Below are 15,757 nucleotides of genomic sequence, written 5' to 3' on the forward strand. Positions count from 1 at the left end.
TTTTTTAAGAGTATAAACTGTCCGTCACCATAGAAATTGAGAACCACCTGCCGTGTCTTCTGTGCAAGATAGACACCACGTCCCATGCTTCCATCCCTATGGTGAGCAGACATACCCAGTCTCCAGAGCCGAACCCTGGCTCTGCCTCTCACTGATTGATGAAGAGCAAGTTGCTTAACCTGTTTGTGCCTTGGGGTCCCCACCTGGGTTAAAGATAGTGTCACCTACTTCCTAGGGTTGGGAGGAGAATCAGATGGGTGGGGTGTCTTGTGTGTCATATGCACTATAGGTCAGCTATAATTATCTTTATCTGAACCAGTAGGAGTTCAGGCAGATCCAATCAATGTGAATTCAGATATCCACTGATCTGGGTGAGTCAACCCAGTGTTCAAGCCCTCCTAGGGGCCCTTAGTAAGCAGCATCCTTTCATTCAGAGGTGAAGGTAACTGTTCATGGTTAATGACAAATATTTCCCAGGCAAGAATACTGGAGGGCATGGGTTGCCATGCCCTTCTCCAGAGGATCTTGCTGACCAGGGATCAAACCTGGTCTCCCACATTTCAGGCAGATTCTTTACCATCTGAGCCATCAGGGAAGTCCAGAGACAAATAAGAAAAATAACAAGGTTACAGTCATCACAAGTCCTCTGAATGTGGAGGATGAGCTGCAGCAGAAAGTCTGCATCATGTGGTCAAGCTGACCCAGTGGGAATGTAGGGAGCAGACCCCCTTCCCCTGTGCATTTGCAGCTTTTCCTTCTCCCCTGCCTTCTGAGAAGGCTCTTCTGTTCACTTCTACCAGTGACGGAACTCCTATGGAAGGAGAAAGCCCAGGGGCTAGGCTGACCTAGATGGGAAAGGTCTTAGATGGATAAAGAGGGCAGAAATGGGAGAATAGGGAGCTGCCGGGCAAGGGAGGGGAGGGAATGATGGGAAAAAAGGGGACTTGAAGCCAGGGCCCTGCCAAGAGAATTCTGAAAACCAGGGGTGTGTGTGTGTGTGTGTCTGTTAATCACTCAGTCCTGTCTCGACTCTTTGTGACCCTATGGACTGTAGCCCACCAGGTTCTTCTGTCCGTGGTATTCTTGAGGCAAGAATACTGGAGTGGGGAGTCATTCCCTTCTCCAGGGGTCTTCCCAACCAAGAAAGGGGTCCTCAGAGGAGCCCTGTGTATGCTGTGAGAGGGGACACAACCCCATCCCAGCCCCCTCACAAACACCTCCGGATGAACTACCCTGTTTCCACGTTCCCAAGAGTCTGGTTTGGGAGTTTGCTTTGCGTTTCTGAAGTTATAGCACCCACTCATCTGAGTTCCAGTAAGAAGAGTGGCCACCCGTGCTACTCCAGGCTTCACAGCCTGGTGGTGGTGGGATCAGTCAGGGTCCTGGGTGCGCTGTCCAGACACAGATCACTGCCTTCAGCAGAAAGAACCTTTCTTGGACAGATACTGGGAACTCAGGGCATCTCGATGGAGACTGAACAGCTCCAAAGGCTGGGCAGCCAAACCCACAGCCGACGCTGTACTCTAGGAACAACGTTGTCCCCTCACCAGGCACTGTGCCTGTCCCTCACTCAAGAGTCAAGGCTTTCAGGAGGGAGTCCCTGACCCCCAATTGGAGCCTGGGGCAAGGAAAGGAGCTAGCACCTTTGGATTCTGAGCTAAGAGGCTGGAGGGCTGCACATACTAGCGAACTACCTCCAAAGATCTGGTTCTATGGTGCTAACAGAGGCAGGGGTGAATGGTGGACAGACCCACAAAGGAAAAAGAGAAACATCCACTGCAGTAGATTCTATATCAACATCCCCATTCTAGAGATGAGAAGCTGCAGCTCGAGTAGTTAAGGGAAACTCTTGTAGTTAGTAAGGCGTGTGACTTCAGAACCCATGTCCCCATTGTACTTCTCTGGAGTTCTTTATGTTCCCCTACCTACAGAAAACGTGAATTTAGCGAATCCTAGGGAAGGAGACAGGGAAATAATTTGCCAGTCTGGCACATATTGAACACAATAAAATTTGGGGGACTGGATGAAAGAAGGGAATTGGGAAGCAAAGAAGTCATTTGGCGATATGTGATGAGGGTTTACCATCGCATGGGGTGGGCTTATCTCTAAGCAGACCTGAGTGATCCAGTTTCCCCAATCCTTCCCCGAATCACTTGGTTCCTGCTTTACCAACCATCGAGAACTTTTTAGACGCTCCCTTGGCCAAGCGCCTGGCCGAGAATTGCACTGTCACTTGCGACCAGCTCCCTGGACCGTAGGATGAAGGGCGCAGGCCCGGGCGAGGCGGCGACTGGGAAGACAGAACTGGAGGGGCGGGGGCGGCGTGGAGGAGGCGGAGGCCGGCTGTCAGCTCCGCTCCAATTTGTTTGCCATGTCCCGGCAGGCGAAAGACGACTTCCTGCGACACTACACAGTCTCCGACCCCCGGACCCACCCCAAGGGCTACACTGAATACAAAGTGACGGCGCAGGTAGGGTGGGGCCCAGCGGGAACTTTACCCTTTTAACAAGAGCAGGGCCGTGTTTTACTTTAAGGCAAGACGCTGCTGGAAGCTCCCGTTTTAGACGACAGAATGGATTTCCCCTTTAAGGGGGGGATGGTGGTTAACCGGCTTTAGTTTACTTCTTTAGCCATCAAGGGGCGGGGCCACAGGAGGGCGCTGCTCTTTTAAAAGGGCGTGCCGGCAGTTCCCCGACTGCGAGGTGTGGGTGTCCACGCCCAATGCGAGGCAGCTTGGCGTCAGGCTGTAAATTTCTTTAAGTTAACCTGAAAACTCTGGCTCAGCCGAAATATTGATTAGGTCTCCAGTCTCTTGGAGTAAGTTTTGTCTATTGGTTTGTTTCATCTTTATATGAAAACTCTTTAAGGAGTTGAATTACTTTAAATTTTTTCAAAAAATTATGCCTGTGTATGACTAAAAATTCATACACTTCAAAAGAAGTAAAGGAATAAGCCTCTTCACAGACACAACAGGAAGTCAGTAGATTAAGAGGAAAGTTGATATATGTAGTGATAACGTTATAAGTGTATAGAGACAGGATATCATGAAAGGAATTAAAAATAGAAACAGTATAACATTATCTGTAGAATGACATACAAGAACTAATTGGGGAAGATTTTTCACTGTAAATGTTTTTGTATTTTTACAGTTTTGAAGTAGGCAACTATTAAACTAGTGCATTAATAGATATTAAAGTAAAGCAGAAATGTAAAGACTTCCTAAATGATTTAAATGCAGAATCCTAGATGTTTAAAATGGTCTTTCCTCCAATCTTTTGTGTCATTCCTGTATCTAAAAAATGCAAATATTAAAAAAAAATTACAAAATGAAAATAAAAAGATAATCCCAAGACAGATACCATATGGTATCACTTATGTCTGGAATCTAAAAAAATTATACAAATCAACTTATTTAAAAATGAACAGACTGACAGACAACAAACATGGTTACCATAAGGAAAGGGGGGTGGGGAATAAATTAGGAGTTTGGAATTAGCAGATACAAACTACTATATATAAGATAGATTAGGGCTTCCCTGGTGGTCTAGTGGTTAAGAATCTGCCTGCCAAAGCAGGGGACAAGTTCGATCCCTGATCCGGGAACATGCCACATGCCACAAAGCAGCTGCTAGTGCTCCATTGAGCCTGTGTGCCCTAGAGACCATGCTCTGCAATGAAAGAAGCCTGCGCACCACAACTGGAGTAACCCCTACTCTCCAAAACTAGAGAAAGTCCACACCCAGCAAGGAAGACCCAGTATAACCAAAAATAAATAAATAAATCTTTTTTTAAAAAAAGGATGAGCAACGAGGCCCTACTGTATAGCACAGGGAACTATAGGCAGTACCTTTTTTTTTTTTTTTGCCTCACCCCCAGGCATGTGGGGTCTTAGTTCCCTGACCAGGGATCAAATCCATGCCCTTTGCAATAGAAGCCTGGCGTCTTAACCACTGGACCGCCAGGAAAGTCCCTATAGTTGATATCTTGCAATAAGAAGTATTAGTCACTCAGTTGTGTCCGATTCTTTGTTACCCCATGGACTATAGCCCTCCAAGCTCCCCTGTCCATGGAATTCTCCAGGCAAGAATACTAAAATGGGTTGCCATTTCGTTCTCCGGGGATCTTCCCCAGCCAGGGATCAAGCCTGGGTCTCCTGCATTGCAGACACATTCTTTACTGTCTGAGCCACCAGGATCCCATCTTGTAATAAACTAATAAACTCTAATGGAAAAGAATCTGAAAAAGATTATTTATGTATGTATATATACCTGAATATTGTAAATCAACTATCTCAGTTCAGTCAGTTAGTCAGGTCTGACTCTTTGCGACCCCATGGACTGCAGCATGCCAGGCTTCCCTGTCCATCACCAACTCCTGGAACCTACTCAAACTCATGTCCATCGAGTTGGTGATGCCATCCAACCATCTTATCCTCTGTTGTCCCCTTCTCCTCCTGCCTTCAATCTTTCCCAGCATCAGGGTCTTTTCCAATGAATCGGTTCTTCACATCAGGTGGCCAAAGTATTGGAGTTTCCGCTTCAGCATGAGTCCTTCCAGTGAATATTCAGGACTGATTTCCTTTAGGATTGAATGGTTAAATCTCCTTGCAGTCCAAGGGACTGTCAAGAATCTTCTCCAATACCACAGTTCAAAAATAAGTTCAAAATCAACTATAATTCAGTAATAAATAAGAGTTGAAAAAAAGAGTCCCTGGGCATTGCTGGGTCATTTGCTGGGCATATGTGTAACTTTTCCTAGTAATTGCCAGTTTTCCAAAGTAGTTGTACCATTTTATACTCTCATTCTCACCAACACTTGATATCATCAGCATCTTTCATTTTAACCATTCTTGGTGGGTGTGTAGTATTTCACTGGGATATTAAAATTTGCATTTCTCTTATGACTAATGAGCATATTTTCATTATCTTTTTGGTCATTCAAACATCTTTTGTGGGAGTTGCCTGTTAAGTATTTTGTCCATTTTGTAAAGTTGAGTTGTTTGTCTTTTTGATATTGATTTACAGAAAGTTCTTTTTTTATTTACTATTTTCTATACTTTGTTTCCAACAATTCTTACATGAACTGCAAGATTTCCCCTTCTTGTTTGTTTGGTTTTTATATTAATTTTATTGAAGTATAGTTGATTTACAATGTTGTGCTAGTTTCAGGTGTTCAGCAAAGTGATTCAGCTATACAGATACATATATTCTTTCTTTTTTAGGTTCTTTTCTCCTTTAGTTTATCACAGAATATTGAGTAGAGTTCCCTGTGCTAAACAGTATGTCCTTGTCGGTTATCTATCTTATATATGGTAGTGTGTGTATGTTCATCCTAAGCTCCTGATTTATTCCCCTATTTCCCCTTGGGTAACCACAAGTTTGTTTTCCATATCTGTAAGTCTATTTGTTTTGTAAATAAGTCCATTTGCATCTTTAAAAAAAATTAGATTCCACATATGAGTGATGTCATATAATATTTGCCTTTCTCTGACTTACTTCACTTGGTATGATAATATCTCGGTTCACCCATGTTACTGCAAATGGCATTATTTCATTCTTTTTTATAGCTGAGTTATAGTCTGTGTATATATGTACCTACAGGAATTCTTTTGGCTTCCCTGGTGGCTTAGTAGTAAGGAATCCTGCCAATGTAGGAGATATAGGTTCAATCTCCTATTGGGAACATCCCTTGGGGAAGGAAATGGCAACCCACTACAGTATTCTTGCCTGGGAAATCCCATGGACAGAGAAGCCTGTGGGTTACAGTCCATGGGGTTGCTAAGAGTCAGGCACGACTTGAGTGACTGAGCGCACACACGGGAGTTCTTTATATATTCTGGAAAGGAGTCCTTTGACAGGTACATATTCCACAATGATTTTTCAATATAGTTTCTTTTACCCAAAATATTTTAGGCAAGCCTGTTGTAAAAAGCAAAGGCCAGGGTTTCAATGCTAGTAGTCCCCCCACAGGTCACAAGCCTTCTCTAGGCCTCCATTTCCTCATCTTTTAAATGGGCACGTGAATCATACCTGCCTCCCTAGGATGTAAAATAATGAACTGGAGATGTTTGGAAACTGTCAGAGTTACTTCAAGCTGTAGGGTGTTATTTTTTAATTCTTATGAGCATGCCCTAATGAAAACGGAGTCTTTTTTCCATGTCAGACACCAGTCTGCTCTTCACAACCCCAGTGAGTTTTCTTCCGTGTCCAGGAGTGTTCACTTCCGTGTCCAGGAGTGTTCACTTCCGTGTCCAGGAGCATTCACCCACAGAGGCTTCCTCCTTGAACGGAGGTGTGGCTCCTGGGACAGAACCTCATTCTTTAGAGAACTTGAAGGTCTTTGGTTTCAGAAAGAAATTCAGGGACTTACCCTCTGAAGAAAGTGAGATAAAAGCTGGGTTGAGGATGGAGTCCTCTAGATGGGTCTTTAGGGATCCTCCCATTTTGAGACTGGCTGGGACCTGGGACCGACCCTGTACTGGCGTACTTACACTTGCACTTAGACAAACAGAATACGAAGAAACTATAAGGGCGGGCCTAGTTGCTAAGACTCCACACTTCCAGTGCAGGGGGCCCAGGTTCAATCCCTGGTCAGGGATTTAGGTCCCACATGCAGCAACTAAGAGTCCGCATGCCACAACTAAAGGATTCCATGTGCTGCAACTAAGACCTGGTGCAGCCAAGTAAATACATACATAAACAGAAAAGTGTGTGTTGGCTGCTCAGTCATGTCCAACTCTCTGCGTCCTCGTGGACTGTAGCCCGCCAGTTCCTCTTGTCCATGGAATTCTCCAGGCAAGAATACTGGAGTGGATAGCCACTCCCTTCTCCAGGGGATCCTCCTGAGCCAGGGACCAAACCCGGGTCTCCTGCATTGCAGGCAGATTCTTTCTTATCTGTGCCACCAGGGAAGCCCGAATAGACAGATACTTTTTAAAAAGAAAGAAACTGGATGGGATGGGGAGGGAGGTGGCAGGGGGGATCGGGATGGGGAACACATGTAAATCCATGGCTGATTCATGTCAATGTATGGCAAAAATCACTACAATATTGTAAAGTAATTAGCCTCCAACTAATAAAAATAAATTAAAAAATAAAAAATAAATAAAAAGAAAGAAACTATCAGGGACTCAAAATAACTGCCTGCATGATAAGTCTAGGCAGTTGTGAACTGTGAGATACAATAAGGCCACAAACCTACTGCCGCTTCAGAGGCGCCTGGCGCAAAACGCAGGGCGCTGTGCGTGGTCCCTGCACACTGAACCACCAGGGGGATGAGCTGATCACTCAAGCCACCCCTCGGGCCCAGACCACTGATCCGCCCCCACCCTCGCCCCATTTAAGGAACCAGCCAGCCCTCCTCGGAGAGAGCGAATAAGGGTACCTGTCACTTGTTTTCCACCCATTGTGCTGCATTTGGGTCCCATTAAAGCCTTGCCTGATTTTCTCAGCCAGCCTCATCAGTTTCTGTTGATTAAAGAGTCCAAAGACCCAGGTCGGTAACAGTTTGACAGATGAAGAAACTAAGGTACGTGGTACAAAAACTTCTCAAAGTTATACTCAAGGCCTTAAACCAGGACCCCTTGATACCACTGGCTGAAGGGCTCTGCCCTTCTGAAGGGGGCTTGGAGGTAGCTGGGCCGTCTTTTACAGGCGATGGATGTCAGTCTCACCGGTTCTTGCCTTTCTTCCTCAGTTCATCTCAAAGAAGGACCCAGAGGATGTCAAAGAGGTGAGCCTCATGGGAGGAAGGGGACCATCTCCCGATTCCAGATCTGAAAACAGTGAAGGGACACTGGTAACTGTACAGAAGACCAGCCCCTCTTTCTCCCTGGCTCTGGGAGGAGGGGGTGCTGTGCCCTAATGCACACACAGCCTGGAGCCAGGCTGGGGGTGGGGAAGGCCGCTTCCCACCATTGCTCAGCCCAGTCAAGTCACGTGTCCCTCTTAGGTGGTGGTCTGGAAGCGGTACAGTGACTTTCGAAAGCTGCATGGAGACCTGGCCTACACCCACCGCAACCTCTTCCGCCGCCTCGAGGAGTTTCCAGCCTTCCCCCGCGCCCAGGTGTTTGGTGAGCCTTGATTCAGACATTCAGGCCAAAGATGGAGGGAGCATTGAGCAAAGGGGACACTTGCTGCTGAGGGCTGGATGGAGGGGATCTGAAACTCCCGGCAAAGATGTGTTTCAGACCACTGGAAGGGCCCTTGTGTGTGTGCGCGCTGAGTCACTTCAGTTGTATCCGACTCTTTGCGACCTCATAGACTGAAGCCTGCCAGGCTCCTCTGTCCATGGGATTCTCCAGGCAAGAATACTGGAGTGGGTTGCCATGCCCTCCTCCAGGGAGGGCATTCCTGACCCAGGCATCGTTAGAGACGGTCTCATTTTACACATGGGGAAATGGCTCTGCCCTGTTGTGTGTCGAGCCCTTTAATATTAATTCCTGTCCTCATTAGCCCCATTTTCAAGATGAGGAAACTGAGGCTCAGGATGAAGGGGCTTGAGCTGGAACTCCAAGCCACAAGCTGGTGTTTCTTCTAGACCTGCACTTGTCCAGAAAGAGCAGCCATGAACCACCTGTGGCTGAGGGGCACCAGAAATGTGGCTCGTCTGGACTGAGATGTGTTGTACAGGCCGAATACACTGAAAAATCAATGTAAACTATCTCAGTAGTTGATATATTGATTACATGTTCAAATGAGACTATTTTGGATATACTGGGTTAAGTAGAATATATAATTAAAATTTAATCTGTTTCTTTTTATTTTTTTTTAAATGCAGCTCCTAGAAAATTGTAAATTACATATGAGGCTCATATATTATATTTCTCCTAGACAGGGCTGGTCTGTTACTTGTGTCTCTGGACTCACAGGAGATGTTCTTTTGTAGCAAGGTGAAAGGTCCTCGCTAGCAAATTATGCCAGGCAGTGGGATAACTCCCCCTGGCAGCACGGTAACTAGCTCAGAGTTAAATAACTCTACATGATGCCTGGAACAGAACAGAGAAGCTGTAAACATGGGGCTACTTTCTGTGTGACCTTGGGCAAGTCACTTCTCCTCTCTGAGTCTTACTTTCCTCCCTAATACATCGAAACCTGCCGGGGTCCAGGCTCGGCAGGATCCAGGGGTACCCTCAGGATGAACGGCGTCGGCGAGAGATAGAAGACATATGAGACCAGCCTTGATAGGGCCAAGTCTGGGAGGGAGAGAGAGAGAGAGAGTGACCAGACAGGGGATGCAGCAGAGTCTGGCCATGCTTTATTTTTTACCGTAGCTTTTATACCCTAAGTTAGTACATTTCCAAGGGGAAGATAGTTTAACATTACATCAGCTTGTCCTTCATGAAACCAGGGTGTTTTCTGCATACTTCTTTGTTTATGAGGGTCTTGTACATTATCTTCTGACCTGGGGGCCTATTAACATTTTATGCAGGTCAGGTGAATGTAAACCTATTTTCTGTTTCTATGGTGACCTTAACTGAAAGGTAGCAGTCTCATAGGGCAACAGTACAGAGTAGAAGTATAACCTTGTTAACACAAAAATTAATCCTTCTGCAGAAGTTGTCAGTTGCATTTATCTAAGAAGTTTACCCCACACAGACTCTGCGGCTTCAGTGAGGCAGCCTCTGCCTAGCACTCCTGGCTGACAATTAGCAACCATCTCATTGTTACCACACTAGGGCTAAGTTCTTATTTCTCTAGATCTTCAACTATATTAACAATGGTTTCTATAACTCAACCGTAGCACATTAAAAGCAAAAACTTAGCAAGCAAAACACAGCAAGCAAACGTCAACCCAATAACCACCTTTAGAATAATTTTTCTTATGTTTTCTTAATAGGGCTTCCTCACTCCCCGAAGGGCTCTATGTCTATTGGGGCCTTTATATGATCAGGTTATTTATGCTATTTTATGATTAGGGTATTATGAGCAATCATGCATATTAGTACCAAGGGCAATAACGCATTTGCCAAACAAACTAAAACTAAAATACCAACAAAGGAGTTTAAATTAAAACACTCCTTTCACTCTGGATAATCTCATAAAATACCACCACCGGGAAACTTATTGATTAAAGTTCTAAATTGATTCTTATTTGGAAAGAGATCGGGGAAGGCCTTCTGCCTGTGTCACAGAAATTAGGGAGTAGTCTATTGAAGCAAGCATGAGAAAGACAGATATCATCTTTAAGGTGAGCTCCGGGGGCAGCTTTTCGAAATCCCTGAAAACCTGATCTGCCTTGCCTGTCAGGCTTTCTCCTCGTGACCTTGTCATTGGTGGGATCTTGTGAGCTGGCCTTTTTGAAACCCCTGAAAACCTGATCCGCCTTGCCTGTCAGGTTTTCTCCTTCATGACCTTGTCATGGGTGGGATCTCGTGCGCTGGCTCCGGCAGAAACCATCTGAAATTATTTGTTTCTTGTTGGTTGCCTGCTTCGCCCTGTCTAGGATGTAATAACCATGAGGGCAGAGACCTCACTTGCTCTCATTCGCCTCCTGAACTAACCACATAGTAGGTGCTCCATACTCATCCGGTAAATGGATGAATAGGGAGATAGGTCCCTCTTTGCAAGACCCTCACCCCAGGCAGAGCCAAGGAAGATTTCTGAGAGAATGGGGTGGGGGCCAGTGGGCTGCTCAGATCCTCTCAGGCAGGACCAGGAAAAGCGGCCTGGAGGCCAGAAGTCCCCGTGGGTCACTGTTGTCTCCTTGTCCCTTGTCCTGGTGGGTGCAGGCCGGTTTGAAGCCTCGGTGATTGAGGAGCGGCGAAAGGGGGCCGAGGACCTGCTTCGCTTCACTGTGCACATTCCCGCGCTCAACAACAGCCCCCAACTCAAGGAGTTCTTCCGGGTATGTGCACCTGCTCTTCCCCGGTCCTCAGCACCTGGGAAGCTTACCTGCCCACACGCCGTCCCCTGTGACTCCCCCGGCTGGTCTTTCTCTTGTGCAGGGTGGGGAGGTGACTCGGCCCTCCGAGGTGTCCAGAGACCTGCACATCCTTCCCCCGCCCCTGATTCCCACACCACCGCCCGACGAGCCCCGGACCCAGCCGCATGAGACTTGGTTGTCGCAGCCACTTCCTGCAGAGAGAAGGGGCCTTGAGGAGTTGGAGGTGCCAGGTATGTGGGGCGGGAGAGCGAGCCAGGGCTAGAGGGTCCAGAGCCTGTATGTTTGGGGGGTGGGAACCACTCCCTCCTCAGTGAAAAGCCATTCCCGACTCCTCTACCACCATCCTGCTGAGGAACTCTGCACAGGTCATTTTCCTTTTCAGGGCTATAGTTTGTTAATCTGTAAAATGGGCACAAACCTTAAGAATGGATTTGTCTATGCCCATGGTTGCTGCAAGGCTTCAGTGAGCGGGTAATGACATTTTGAAAGCTGGGAAATAATAATAAAAGCAGACATGAATGACCCCACTGATCTATTCCTCAGCGGACCCACCACCATCCAGCCCTGCTCAGGAGGCCTTGGATCTCCTCTTTAACTGTGGGAGCACCGAGGAGGCATCCAGTTCCCCTGCCCGAGGCCCCCTCACCGAGGCTGAGCTTGCCCTGTTTGACCCCTTCTCCAAGGAAGGTAACAAGTTGGGACGAGTTGGGTGGGGGTAGGGTGAGGGGATGGAGCTGGGCAGGAGGTCCTTACCTGTAGGGAGGCAGAGGCAGCCATAGCCCCCAGCTGCACCTTGCCTGTGTAAATCGGAGAAAGGTGCCCCACTGTGGGTGAAAGGCAGCTTTGATGAGAATTAGAAGCAGTGCCCCTTCCCAAGGAAGGTGTTGGAGAAGACTCTTGAGAGTCCCTTGGACTGCAAGGAGATCCATCCAGTCAATCTTAAAGGAAATCAGTCCTGAATATTCATTGGAAGGACTGATGCTAAAACTGAAACTCCAATACTTTGGCCACCTGATGCTAAGAACTGACTCATTGGAAAAGACCCTGATGCTGGGAAGGATTGAAGGTGGGAGGAGAAGGGGACGACAGAGGATGAGATGGTTGGATGGCATCACCGATGCGATGGACATGAGTTTGAGTAAGCTCTGGGAGTTGGTGATGGACAGGGAAGCCTGGCGTGCTGCAGTCCATGGGGTCGCAAAGAGTCGGACACGACTGAGCGACTGAACTGAATTGAACTGAACTGCCCCTTCCCACGGAGAAGGCAATGGCACCCACTCCAGTACTCTTGCCTGGAAAATCCCATGGATGGAGAAGCCTGGTAGGCTGCGGTCCATGGGGTCGCTAAGAGTCGGACACGACTGAGCGACTTCACTTTCACTTTTCACTTTCACTTTTCACTTTCACTTTTCACTTTCACACATTGGAGAAGGAAATGGCAACCCACTCCAGTGTTCTTGCCTGGAGAATCCCAGGGACAGGGGAGCCTGGTGGGCTGCCGTCTGTGGGATCACACAGAATCGGACACGACTGAAGTGACTTAGCAGCAGCAGCAGCCTCTTCCCAGGTGCTTTTGCTGCCCTGGCCAGCTGGGTAGCCCAGCACAGTGAGCAACTGTCGAGGAAGTGAGCCACTTCCCACTGTGGATCCCCTCCCTGAGAACGCTTTGAAACCAGCAGGGTGTCACACTGCCCTGAGAGGGCCTGACTTCTTTTGCTCGGAGCCGGAGGTGGAGGTTTCCTGGCTGGCTCAGGGTCTGGCTGTAGATCCTGAAGGCTATAGATCCTGTCGGTGAAGGGCAGTGAGGTCTGGGCTCCAAGGACAGCAGAGGAAGCCCCTAGGGCAGCCTCTGGCGTGTGAGGGCAACAGATGTGGAAGGCCCCCCACCCCACCCCACGGAGGCCCTGGTCCTGAGCTCTTTGTCAGATCAGGAGCTTGACAATCCCCAGCTCTGAGACTCAGGATCTTTTCATTTTAAAATTCTCTGAGTTTATGCTGTTACTGCAGCTCGGGTGTTGAAGTGGTCGATTGCACTTCGGGTCATCATGACAGTTTCATTTTGGCTTCCTCAGCTGTCTTTTTCAGCCTGTTTTGTTGGCTTCCCTTCTTTACCCTTTGGTGATCTCTTGGGCAGGCCCTGAGCTTTCTGATCATTTCAGGCACTTGAGTTCTCTCACTCTGATGTCCGATCCAAATCAGGACCTCAAGTCTTTCATCCAGTTTTCAGCCTTACCCTGTACCTACCCCCGCAACTCGGGCCTGATTGGTGGCTGGGCCCCTGGCCATGGTAACCAGGGTGTGAGGAATGTCCCTTGGAGGAGAAAGGCAGGGGTAATGTCACCGTGGCTGATGAACCTGGCTACAGAGAGGCAGGATCCAGGCACTATGCCTGGCCCCAGCCAAGCCTCCTGGGGTGCCCAGTGCCCAGGTGCTTGGGCAAGAGCCTGGCAAGACTCTTCAAAGGCAGCTCCCATAAGATATTCCCTCGACCCATGGAAAAACTCCTAAATCTTCGCCCCCACCAAGCTGGAAGGGCACTTTGCTCAGATGCTGCCTCCTGTCCTTGCCCCACTTTGTAGGGTCATCCAGCCAACATTTTACCATCAGAATTCTCCAGGTGAGGAGCTGGCACTCATCTCTCTCTCTTCGTCACCAGGCTCTTGAACTCAAGTACTAGGGTGTCCCAAGATCTCTTCTGTCTTCTGCTTCATGAGCAACACAGGAAGGGCTATAGTCCAACTGGAAAGTGAAATGTCACCTTACCTTCCTATAAGGCCCCTGGTCTCCACATGGGGTCCCTCTGGTGGGGCTCTAGAGAGGCCTACCCTTCCCTCTCCAGGCCAGTGGTGTGCAGTGGTGGTTCCTAGTCCTGTACTTCCCTTTAAAGGCCTTTTCATCCAAGGTTCACCAGATTGCTAGCCTTCTTTTGTGGAATCTACAGAGGGAATCTTTCATCATCTCCTTGCCAGTCCTAGAGGATATATGAGCCCTTCTGTCTGGAATGTGTGAATACCTTCCACCCAATTCTTCCCATTTGGGGCCTCAGCTGAAATTGAAAGACTTTAAAAAGCCTGGAGGTTCTCTGGATCCATCATTCTAAGATTCCAAAGCTTGGAGCATTTCTACCCTTGGCCTGGCATGCTTGGCCTAGCATCCTTCAATTAAATTTTGTGGAGGAAATTCTTGAATTTGTTGTAGTCAGGAGGGAAGTAGAACCGGTGACCCAGAGCTTGCAAATTAATGTTAATGATGACTCACCTGCAATGCAGGAGACAGAGGACACCCAGATTTGACCTGTGGGTTGGGAAGATCCCCTGGAGTAGGAAATGACAACCCACTTCAGTATTCTTGCCTGGAAAATCCCATGGACAGAGGAGCCTGGCAGGCTACAGTCCATGGGGTCTCAAAAGTGTCAGACGCAACTGAGCATGCATGCACACAAAGAAAGTATTAGGCTATGTTGTACATGTGAAACTCATATAATATTGTAAATCAACTATATCTCACTATAAACAAAGAATTAGGGAAGTAAGACTATTTTTACAAAAGCACACAAACTCCACCAACCAAATAGATCATGGCTAGTGTGCTATGCACAAGTGGCTTTTGGATTGCTCAGGCACTGAGAAACCCAGGACAGGTTGGTGGGCCAGAGAGGTCTGGTGTTGGGCAGCAGGCCCAGGGAAAAGGAAGGCCAGTCTGACCTGAGTCCTCCATATCTGATTACAGAAGGTGCAGGACCCAGTCCTACCCACGTAGGGGAGCTGGCAGCATTGGAGGCAGAATCTGGAAGACTGGACCAGGAACCCTGGGAGCCAGGTGGACAAGCAGAGGAAGACGACGAGGAAGGAGAGCCCGCCCCTGCCTATCTGAGCCAAGCCACAAAACTCATCACCCAGGCCCTACGGGACGAGAAGGCAGGCGCCTACCCTGCCGCTTTGCAGGGCTACCGGGATGGCGTGCACATCCTGCTCCAGGGAGTTCCTGGTGAGCAAGACTGGAGGCTGGAGGGTCAGGCCTGGGATCTTGGATGGTGCAGTGAAGGGAAAGGAAAGTGAAAAACAAGGATCAGAATTGCTCTTCACTGACCAGTTGTGTAACCTTGGGCTGCTGCTTTATCTCTTGCGGCCTCAGTTTTCTTATTTGTAAAATGGGGAGCATATATCTGACTCCCAAGGAACAGGGAAAGACACATGGTGATGCTCTGTGGACAGTAAGGAGCTAGACCAGGGGTTCTAAATCCAGGTACCTGCTGAGCCATTCTGTCTTCCCAGGTGACCCATCACCTGCCCGCCGAGAGGGTGTGAAGAAGAAGGCGGCCGAGTACCTGAAGCGGGCAGAGGAAATCCTGCACCTGCATCTGCCCTAACTCCCACCCCGAGATGGGAGTGGACCCGTTCCCAGGACTCTGGCTCCAGCACTGCCAGCCACCCTCTTCTCTTCCTGGTGCCTGATCACGTGGTCCTATACCTGGCCATTCCTGTATGTAACTGGACCAGGAATGAGAAAAATAATGAATTCTCAGCTCCCTGACCACACCTGCCACGTTGGAATCAGGGACTCACACGTCTGAGCCTGCCTGTCTCTATCTTGATATGGGAGGCTGCAGCTCTGGTCCGTAAGCCGTCTGTTATCCATCTAGAACCGGGGTCTGCAAACTACTGCCCACAGCTGGATATGCCCCACTGCCTTTTTTTATAAGGCCCATGAACTAGAAGAGTTTTTACTTTTTTTTAATAGTTGAAAAAATCCAAAATAATAATATTCTGTGACAGGTGAAAATTATAATGAAATTTAAGTGTCTAAAAAATAAAAGTTTATTGGAACACAACCAGGCTTTTTCATTTAACTGTTGTCGACCGTTGCTTTCTCA

At 48.0% G+C, this 15,757-nt stretch overlaps 1 protein-coding gene across 1 annotated transcript; it reads left to right on the plus strand.

Moving 5' to 3' along the window:
* The first annotated feature begins 2,260 nt into the window (after nucleotides 1-2,260).
* Nucleotides 2,261-15,715, plus strand: SNX15 (sorting nexin 15). Its single transcript, XM_043452349.1, has 8 exons — nucleotides 2,261-2,470; nucleotides 7,696-7,731; nucleotides 7,951-8,071; nucleotides 10,730-10,845; nucleotides 10,946-11,114; nucleotides 11,428-11,571; nucleotides 14,614-14,871; nucleotides 15,159-15,715. The coding sequence occupies exons 1-8, from the start codon at nucleotides 2,372-2,374 to the stop codon at nucleotides 15,251-15,253; spliced, it is 1,038 nt and encodes a 345-aa protein (XP_043308284.1). The 5' UTR covers nucleotides 2,261-2,371; the 3' UTR covers nucleotides 15,254-15,715.
* The last annotated feature ends 42 nt before the right edge of the window (nucleotides 15,716-15,757 follow it).

This window comes from Cervus canadensis, chromosome 29 (assembly GCF_019320065.1).
Source record: "Cervus canadensis isolate Bull #8, Minnesota chromosome 29, ASM1932006v1, whole genome shotgun sequence".
Taxonomy (NCBI): Eukaryota; Metazoa; Chordata; class Mammalia; order Artiodactyla; family Cervidae; genus Cervus; species Cervus canadensis.